Source organism: Aspergillus sclerotioniger, assembly GCF_003184525.1.
Source record: "Aspergillus sclerotioniger CBS 115572 chromosome Unknown BO94scaffold_56, whole genome shotgun sequence".
Lineage (NCBI taxonomy): Eukaryota > Fungi > Ascomycota > Eurotiomycetes > Eurotiales > Aspergillaceae > Aspergillus > Aspergillus sclerotioniger.
In genome coordinates this window covers 94,556-103,213 of record NW_020291046.1, presented here as the reverse complement: position 1 = coordinate 103,213, position 8,658 = coordinate 94,556, and the positions used below count along the sequence as shown (strand labels likewise).

General features: G+C 41.3%; 4 protein-coding genes across 4 annotated transcripts; 1 reads left to right on the top strand and 3 right to left on the bottom strand.

The window, feature by feature from the left end:
* Positions 1 to 1,646: 1,646 nt before the first annotated feature.
* Positions 1,647 to 1,799, bottom strand: BO94DRAFT_479977 (uncharacterized protein; the record flags this gene model as incomplete). Its single annotated transcript, XM_025608772.1, has 1 exon — positions 1,647 to 1,799. A coding segment is annotated over one exon (153 nt), but the record flags the coding sequence as incomplete, so codon positions are not given.
* A 2,684-nt stretch (positions 1,800 to 4,483) lies between these two features.
* Positions 4,484 to 5,233, bottom strand: BO94DRAFT_479984 (uncharacterized protein; the record flags this gene model as incomplete). The annotated part of the gene is made up of 1 exon (XM_025608773.1): positions 4,484 to 5,233. A coding segment is annotated over one exon (750 nt), but the record flags the coding sequence as incomplete, so codon positions are not given.
* Positions 5,234 to 5,965: 732 nt separating this feature from the next.
* Positions 5,966 to 6,728, bottom strand: BO94DRAFT_529091 (uncharacterized protein; the record flags this gene model as incomplete). The annotated part of the gene is made up of 2 exons (XM_025610447.1): positions 6,615 to 6,728; positions 5,966 to 6,544 (listed from the first exon to the last, which is right to left on the bottom strand). Exons 1-2 carry the CDS (start codon positions 6,657 to 6,659, stop codon positions 5,966 to 5,968), a joined length of 624 nt encoding a protein of 207 aa, XP_025461513.1. The 5' UTR covers positions 6,660 to 6,728.
* Positions 6,729 to 7,237: 509 nt separating this feature from the next.
* Positions 7,238 to 8,236, top strand: BO94DRAFT_614214 (uncharacterized protein). The gene is made up of 4 exons (XM_025616727.1): positions 7,238 to 7,470; positions 7,545 to 7,739; positions 7,821 to 7,994; positions 8,082 to 8,236. The coding sequence occupies exons 1-4, from the start codon at positions 7,247 to 7,249 to the stop codon at positions 8,227 to 8,229; spliced, it is 741 nt and encodes a 246-aa protein (XP_025461512.1). The 5' UTR covers positions 7,238 to 7,246; the 3' UTR covers positions 8,230 to 8,236.
* Positions 8,237 to 8,658: the final 422 nt, after the last annotated feature.

Below are 8,658 nucleotides of genomic sequence, written 5' to 3'. Positions count from 1 at the left end.
AGTTAACCTACTAGTAAGGCGAACTTGCCAGGCAGAAAGCGCCGATAAGGGCAGCACTCAGGCAAACTAAACTGTTATCTGGTATAATCACGGATTGCTAATACAATGCCCAGAATAGCTACGCATCACGTGATCATAGGTATATGGGACAGTATATGAACAGGTATATAGTATATAGTCTACAGTATACAGGAAGATATACAACTTAGTATATGAAAAATAGGATATATAAGGACACTCTTTCATATACTTAGCTAGTTCTGTTCTTCATGCTTAATACTACTATCTTTAAGTAACTATATACTTGGAAGCTTAATGATAATACTCATCTGTACTTACTTATGGATAGCTGCACGGCACTATTCAGCCTTACTTCTCTTCTCTTGTCCAAGACCAGTTGTTCCTAGATAGTCATCAGCCTGATACCACCTCGACCCAGTTCGACGGTACGTATACCAGTGAAGCTAAGCTAACCGGGACAGGGAAGCGATCCTAGGGTTTGACAGGAGGCTTGATATTTCTTATCATGGTATTATATCTGATTAATAACCATAATATTGTTATAGTAATTAAGTAATCTGTATAACTACCAGGGTGATATACTATAAGAGATTATTTTCTTTTAAGTATATGATAGTAATACAAGAAAAAGATATTAGTTAAAATCATTTTCTTGAACCCTCTAAAGTTAACAGTAATAATAATAACCTGGAATACCTTAAAAATAATCTAAGCTATAGAAATCCTGAAGTCTGTTAGCAAATAAGCTGGAGTGTGATACAATATAGTAGTCTAACTAGTATTTTATTATATATATCTAGATCTTTTTCTTTAATAAGTTGAAAATAATTTTTAATCTGCTTTTTATAACTGCCTAGCCTGCTGTAAGCTTTAATTATAGTATTATATTAAGATTTATTAATAATAATAATACTGAAAGTATTTTTATTATAAGTATAGTCTGGATTAGATATTTCTTGTATTAAAAGATTAATATATTTATTATTAAGATTCTCATTTTATTGATAGAAGTATATAATGAAACTAGGATTATAATAATCACTATATAACTCAGTTCAAAGGCTGACTCGGTTATTCTGGGATTTAGACTTGTAGACTTCAAACTCATAAAACCAGACTTAGACAAAGTTCTAAAGATACTATACAGTATTAACAGTGATATCAATAGTAAATATTAGTATTTAGCTACTAAATATATTTATCTTGTTTAATAAACCTTACGAGGAAGAATCCGGGGTGATATTTTTATTAATCAGATTTAGAGTTCTATTAGTCAAGATATCATAGCTAAAGCTAGTCTGGACTGATTAATTAATATATAATATATTAATATACTTAGTCCAGGCATAGTTATTTGGGCGTGTGGTTTGAGAGTCCTTTATAATATTGTAAGAACTATTTTCTATAAAAGTACTAAATATGAAGAATCCTTCTGATCTATCTTGCAGTTATATAGATAATAGTAAAGTTTTAGGGTCTGACTAAGACTTGAAATACCAGAGAAATAAGTAAATAGAAAAGTCTTAGATTATATTCTTCATTATATTCTTTAGAAAGTTAATATATCTAGTATATGAATCCGAGGTCGAGTCGCAGATGCTATCCTAGAGACTAGGTTTAAGTAGCTAGATAATAGCTACACAATGACTTCTTCTTACTAGTATCTTTTTATAAGTTATATTAACTCCAGAAAGGAGTTCAGAGTTGATTATTATCAACCTCTCTAGCATTGGGGGGTACTGGGCACGCACCAGCTCAGAAAGAAGAACCGCACCAATGACCTTTGGGTGCAATCATTGTCAGAGGCAAGGCTGCGAATGGTCACTTACAATGAAGATGCACTCAAGCGACACCGAAGGGAGGTTTAACTGGGGTATGGGCGGAAGTGTCTTCGTTGCGTCATTATTATGCACCAGTCAACATGACCGGAAGTTCTGCAAACTGTCCGACCAATGAGAAATGATTACCAGATTGATCAGACTGCATACATTCAATATAATTACAGTAGCTGGGCGTCATTACCTGAGTGACTATGTGACTATGTGACCTCACCACCCGTAAAGTGATCATAGTAAGGCCGGATGCATCGACCCAGCTGCGCCACGCCATTCTGATTCCTTAGAGCAGATCAATTCCAATAGAAAGTGGATTGGTCATACACGGATCCACTCCGCGGAGTGACAGGTAGAGTGAATGTGTGTTGGGAATGTTGTGTTACATGGCAAACCGCAACGGGCAATGACTGCACCGCGCTCAAGGGTTGATGGGCAGCATATCATTTATTGCGTTACCATGACATCTTTCTTTATCTTGGAGGACCATGTAACCGTCGCTGAAAGCAGCTTGACGTATCATGATAACCTGAGAGTGTGGCGGGAGTTCCTTCCTTGCAATGGACCAGAGTAACCCTTTGGTGAGGGTTGAAGGTAACAGTGAACGACAGACTTCACAATGATCACTGAGGAGTGGTGGAATCATCGTCATCGTATGTGGTGAGAATTCACGGTGGTTGCCGAAGGACGATGGTATTTCTGCTATAAAACCCCTGTTCAATCATCAAAGAAGTAGCATTAATCAGATGAGATCAAAGAAATCATCAAGCTGTCTGTCAGAATTACAGAAACAGAAACATCCGAAACACGTCCTCCACCATGGCTGACATTACGAGAAAATTGTCGGGGACCTTTATAACATGATCCATGATCCCAAGAACGAGCACTGGGAAAGCATCTTTACTGAAGGAATTAGGCGTGTATTTGATACTGCTAAGAAGGACCTTCTTGAAGCCCAGATCTACCAAGGGGTATCAGATACTAAGACTGTGAGATCCTTTCTTGATTTATGTAACTGCTATGTAAAATAGGTTCTGTCCATTATTTCTATCCGCAATATACTACTCTAGATACTTTCAATATTTTACTTTATCTTTAATCAGAAATCCATAATGGACTTATAGATGCTAATCAATTTAGCTTATATTAATTAATAAATTAATTTATTCAGATAATTTTATGATTTTGTAAATAGTCTTAGAAAATAAACAAATATAAAAGACTCTACTAAGTTAGTCTTAATATTTATTAATAACCCTAAATACACAGTCTATTAATATAAGAAACCTGAAGGCAGCTAGAAGAACTTCAACAAGTTTTTTCTCGGAAAGTAAAAGCAGAATACTAATTAATTAATTATTAAAATACTGTTACCAGTCTGTATAATACTAAGTTTAATCTTTACTAGAAGATCAATAAAAGAAGTATTAATTTCAGCTTTAAAACTGTTAATCTGAAAAGATTTAACTAGCTAATTATTAAACTATTACAAGATGTCCCTGATAATCTGATTAAAAGGTTTAATAATAATATCTTTATATATTTATTCCTTTCACTGAATAATTATTATTATATTCATGTCTTAATCAGTGGAAAGGTTATTATCTGCTGTATAATTTCCAGAGATGTCTATCTTGAGATGACCATAGATGAGAAAAAACAGACGTTACTGTCTCCACTGCGACGAATGATGCCAAAGCTAAATCCAGCTCTAGGCGGCGGTGATGTCGAAGTTCAGGACTACCCAGGGTATCAGTGGAATCAAGTCTGTGGGATATGGATCTTTGATACGATGGACTCTAAGAATATTAATATAAGATATATAGTATTATTCGCTGTTAGTATAATATAAATCTTCTTTATCTATTAGGATTATAAAGAAGCAAAAGATTAGGAGAGTACTAAAATCAAGAAAGAAGATGAGTTAGGTCTTCTCAAATACAGCGGATCGGATTATATTCTATTATTTGAAAAGAACAAGGTTTACTTTGATAATAAGAAGGATAGGAAGTGCCTTAAACCAGGGGTTTTGTACCTGCAGGGGGAAGCACTTGTGCGCAAGCTCTAATTATGGAAGATTGTTCTCTCCAGTGTTTAGCCGTGATTGTATCCTGAACAGTCCAAGTCTCAAAAATTCAATACTGGGGGCCCATTCTTCTCTAAACACCACATGTGGCTTGGTGGTAAGCAGCTGAGCTTGTAAACCCCCGGCATTCCGCTAGGTTTCTGGTTGCCAAGGCCCGCATATTACATAGAACAAGTGTACCGATTATCTTGGATTGGCCCACAGATGGTTGACTGGGTCAATTGGAATAGAGGCGAATGTGAATTAAGCATGAGGAGTGTACAGATTTCGGAGATGCGCCCCAGCCATTGCTTTAAACCCGCCACCCGTTGAAAGAGAGCCAAGTACTAGACCCTCTGGCATTGTTTGGAAAATGCCGTCGCGTATTTTCGTACTGAATGTCTACACGAAAGGGGTGCCCCTTTTCTCCTACTGAATTCCGTCTATTCTTGAATGGCAGCCTGAATATGTTCAGGTAAGCAAAGCAAGTCTCCATTTCAAAAGGTGACTTCAAAAAAACAAAAACAAATAAGAACTACCCCCCGGGTTTCAACTGACCACAGTCTCACGGTTGATACGGTTTCTTCGCTTCCTCCTCAGCAACAGCCTTATTATCACCCTTTCTCTTATCGAAAAGATCCACCAGATACTGCGGACTCTGGTCTATTCCAGTGTTTCCTTTGATCAGATCCCCATAGGTCTCCCAAATTGGAATCGCACCCTCCCAATAGTTATCTCCTGAATCGGAATACTCCCAGCCCGCTTCGAGGCCGAAGATCCCCTGACGCGAATGCACCTCGGACGCGTTCCTATCAATATCGACTCGAAGCACAAACACCCGCTTCACTTCTTCATTCTTAAACGGAAGCCGAGTATCCTTCCACCTCTCGTCGCCACCAAACATCCCACCGACGATATTGTGCAGTGCCCACAACTTCTCTTCCTCCAGGTGTTCGTCCTCCCCAACCATCGCCTTACACTGCGAAGTGGTCCCGGTATACTCGATCACCCGGGCGACTCCATGAATCACAGCAGACTGGAACGTAATCCCGTGACTAAACGGTGTATACCCACAGTAATAACTGTACACCTTGCTGGCTGCAATACACACGCGAATGCCATCTGGAGGGGCTGGAATACGCTGCGTGACTGCTTCGGGGATGTAGCCGTGAGCATATAAGACATCTTCGTCTTCATCGGATGCTTTAAAGGATTTCATGATTCCACCGATTAGGTGGATCACAGTTGGGTATTTTCCGGGCTCCGGAGGTAAGGTGAAATGTAAGATGTGGGTGGAGTTGATGACATTGTTGGCTATTTTATCATCGTATTTGTCTATGAAGGAACGAAAGGGGAGTTAGCAGGTCTTTACCCCCATCATCTCCCCTTTTCATCAGATATATAGGGGAATGAAATGTACCGTTGTGGTCACGTCCTGGGTTTGGTACCTAACCATCGCAGTCATTGGGTTCTGGCTTGGGTGGCATTGGGTCAAGGACGTCAAATTCCTATAAGCAGAGCACAGGTGATTCAACTGAAACAATAGTTTATGAGAGAAGGTTGGAGATGGGATAAATTAGAAAATATGACCTTGCATTTATAGCCAGGGCAGCGTATAGAAAATGACCGAAAACACTGTGATAGATGATTTCTGTTTGCAATCCTGTTCCAAAGCACCCATGAGTTCCCGTTTACTGGAACCGATGGCTGTTTCTCACGGACCTACCACTGTTACACAACAGATAATGTCCGCGGAGAACTGATGATCTCATTCCGCTTTCGTTCGTGATGTACTCTGTTACGGATACTGGCCACGAAGAAAAAGCAAGTCTAGCTGGTCCTAGATCTTGCCAAAACTCATCTCCTGGCCTAGATGAAGCTGCTCCTGTCTCACGCCGACACTTGATTATGGGATAATATCCTCAGTGTGTGTGTGTGTGTGTGTGTTCAATCTAGTTAAACTAATTTCAGCACCACGGATACTTCGACTCCACGGTAGGTAGCATTAAGTAAATAGCTAAACAACCCATCACACCTGTTTACCCGCTCAACTCTTCTCCTGGTTAATTGGATCTTTGATTTCCCCACGGATAATTTTTCGAGGAATGTCCACATCAATCACTCCGTCCTCGTCTTTGTATTCCGGGCGCGAATACAACCGAATCATAACAGGATCACCATCATTCACACTATTAAACAGCTGCGGGGCGCCTGCGAATGTAACTCGCCATTTCCACCAGATGTTGTCCCCCGACACATCCGTATCACCCGGGATCTCAAATGGCTCTTCTGCATCTTCCAAATCCTGGGTCCACATGGATAGTTCTTTATTAAACTGCATGACTACGGTTCCATCCTGTCGCGAATTTTCATCCATTATGGCGATCCAGCAATCTTCCAGCACCCCTAGCCTTCCTTCGTCGCTGAGCTGTGAGATTTTGTTCCGAGCGAAGAGACGGAGCTCGGCATCGGTCGCATTCTGGAAGCCGGTGGAAAAGTCACTGATTGGGAGTTCGGTGCCCCACGGGCCAAAGTCGGTTTGATCTGGGGTACGGACGACACAGAAGAAGTTGGGACAATCTTCACTGTGGTATTGGCGGAACTGGTTCATGAAATCGTTCAACATCTGCGGGGGTCAGAAAACAAGATTAGCGGGGTTATAGTTGTCACAGGGGAGTAGGGGACGGCTATTATACGCTGGCTGGCATGTCTGCGGTACAGAAGAGGAAGAAGACAGACATGGCTGTATAGAGTATGGGAAGTGGCGGTGGGTAATTGCGATGGGCGATTGACGCTGAGAAAAAGTGATGTTGGATGAGCGAAGGGAAAAGGCGGACAGGGCTGAGCTGACAGGTGACAGCCTCGCTGCCTAACCGGCAAGGATTAGCCGCGGTGGGACGGTGGATAGGTCCGCCCCCACCATTTTCATAACTACTAGTACTATATAAAGATAAATCTAGTAAGCTGCTCTGGTTTGAATCACAATTGCTTTGGGGGCGAGGCAATTCACTCCAGAACACTGCTATGGCTGTAATCCCCAACACCAACCGCCCCATTGGGGTCCGGTCCGAATTGTGATTCGCATCAGAAAGGCACCCTACTATAGCCTGGTACTCTCAGCTCACCAGCATCAATCCCGGCAATAGAGAAACGCAATATGTTTCACACCTACTGAGTCGATGGCAGATTATGTCTGACTCAACCTTCCTAGGCGACTATGCCCCTGAAATATAAAGACTATATATACAGCAAGAGAAAGACATGATGCAGGCAGAGTATCAACCATCACAATCACTCACTTAACCACTACTTAGCTATCTTGATACAAATGAGAACCGCCATTGTGCTCCTCACAGCCCTTCTGTGGGCTCCAGGCTTTTACCAAGTCCTTGCTTTTCCCACAGGTACTGCTAAACCCCTCGAAGCACGCTCCACCGTAGGGAACACCAAAAGCAATCCTATCCAGGCCGAGATTGAGATCCGCGGAGAAGATGCCCTGACCTATGATGTGGACTGCTGGGCCATGCTATGCAAGGGCAAGCCTGCAATAATGTGACTCTATCCGGAAAATTCAACCCCAAGTCCGGTATATCTGAGGTGTTCCCAGTTCGCTGATCTAGATCTAGGCAAAAGACGGACACCAAAGCAGCCGATAAGCACCGACAGGTAAAGAACGGCAGTGCCGCCAAAAAGCAACCCTTTGTACACCGGGCCAAGTATGGGATCAAATCCAGCCCCCCTACCAGTACCTGGGCAAATAATCAAGGATGGGTATCAGCAGAAGAATTTCCCTTCGCATCCACCGTTGACGGGGGAGCTGGGTATGTTTTCTCTTCGACTTGGTCTTGCAGTGTACATTCAGAAGTAGGACTAACAGTGTGATGTTTGATGGTGACCTGTAGTGCAATCCTAGTGGGGGTCACACTGAACTCGCAGGAGGAGCAGAAAAACTCGTTGCACAGCTTCTACAGCAAGAACAAGATACAGTCATACAATGCGACCGCAAAAGGCTCGGACAGATCCTGGTTTGAGATTACTGGGTTCAAAGTTACGCCTGGGAAAACAGCAATAATTGGGTGAGTGATCCTTTAACAACCGCATTAACCACCCGGTAGATCTTTCAGGGCGAGATGGATGTGCCGATCTAACTTGTTTCCGAGTAGACCCTATTGCAAGGCATTCAATGCCAAGGATAAAGGTAATCTGTGCAGCGCGAGTACCAAAGTCGTTGGAGACTGGGGATTTGACGTGGCTGAATATGCCTACGTGTACAACCACCAGACAAAAACGTTTGATTATGTTGGAAAATGATCAATCCTTTATTCTGTTGGTGATCTATGGCTAAACCATATAATGGTCAGTCCTGCAATGTTAACATCCAGGCTTAAATATCTATTCTTTATTAAAGTTTGATACTTTTCTATATTCACTTTCTCTTAGATTATTGTATTTTCTCTTCCTGTTTGTGATGGTTTAGAATTATATATGAGGTTCTCTTTATATATAAGCGATTGGATATATTTTGAACGTTGACCGGCTTTGCTATCCGCTGGCCAAGTCCGCTACCGCACCAAGTTTGCGAGTCATAACTTTCCCCAGTTAACCACAATTTAGCAAATCCTTAACCATTTTTAACTCTCCTAGTTAAAACCCTGGCAGATTATAAAGATTTCATTAAATATTATCTAATTTAATAAGAATGATTATATTAGTCTAGAACTTCTTTTTCCTGCGGGGTCT

Excerpts from the sequence above, each read along its gene's own strand:
- BO94DRAFT_614214 (XM_025616727.1), top strand. The coding sequence starts at position 7,247 with ATGAGAACCGCCATTGTGCTCCTCACAGCCCTTCTGTGGGCTCCAGGC. Across the intron at positions 7,740-7,820 it reads ACCGTTGACGGGGGAGCTGG|TGCAATCCTAGTGGGGGTCA; the intron begins GTATGTTTTCTC and ends GGTGACCTGTAG. Across the intron at positions 7,995-8,081 it reads GGGAAAACAGCAATAATTGG|ACCCTATTGCAAGGCATTCA; the intron begins GTGAGTGATCCT and ends GTTTCCGAGTAG.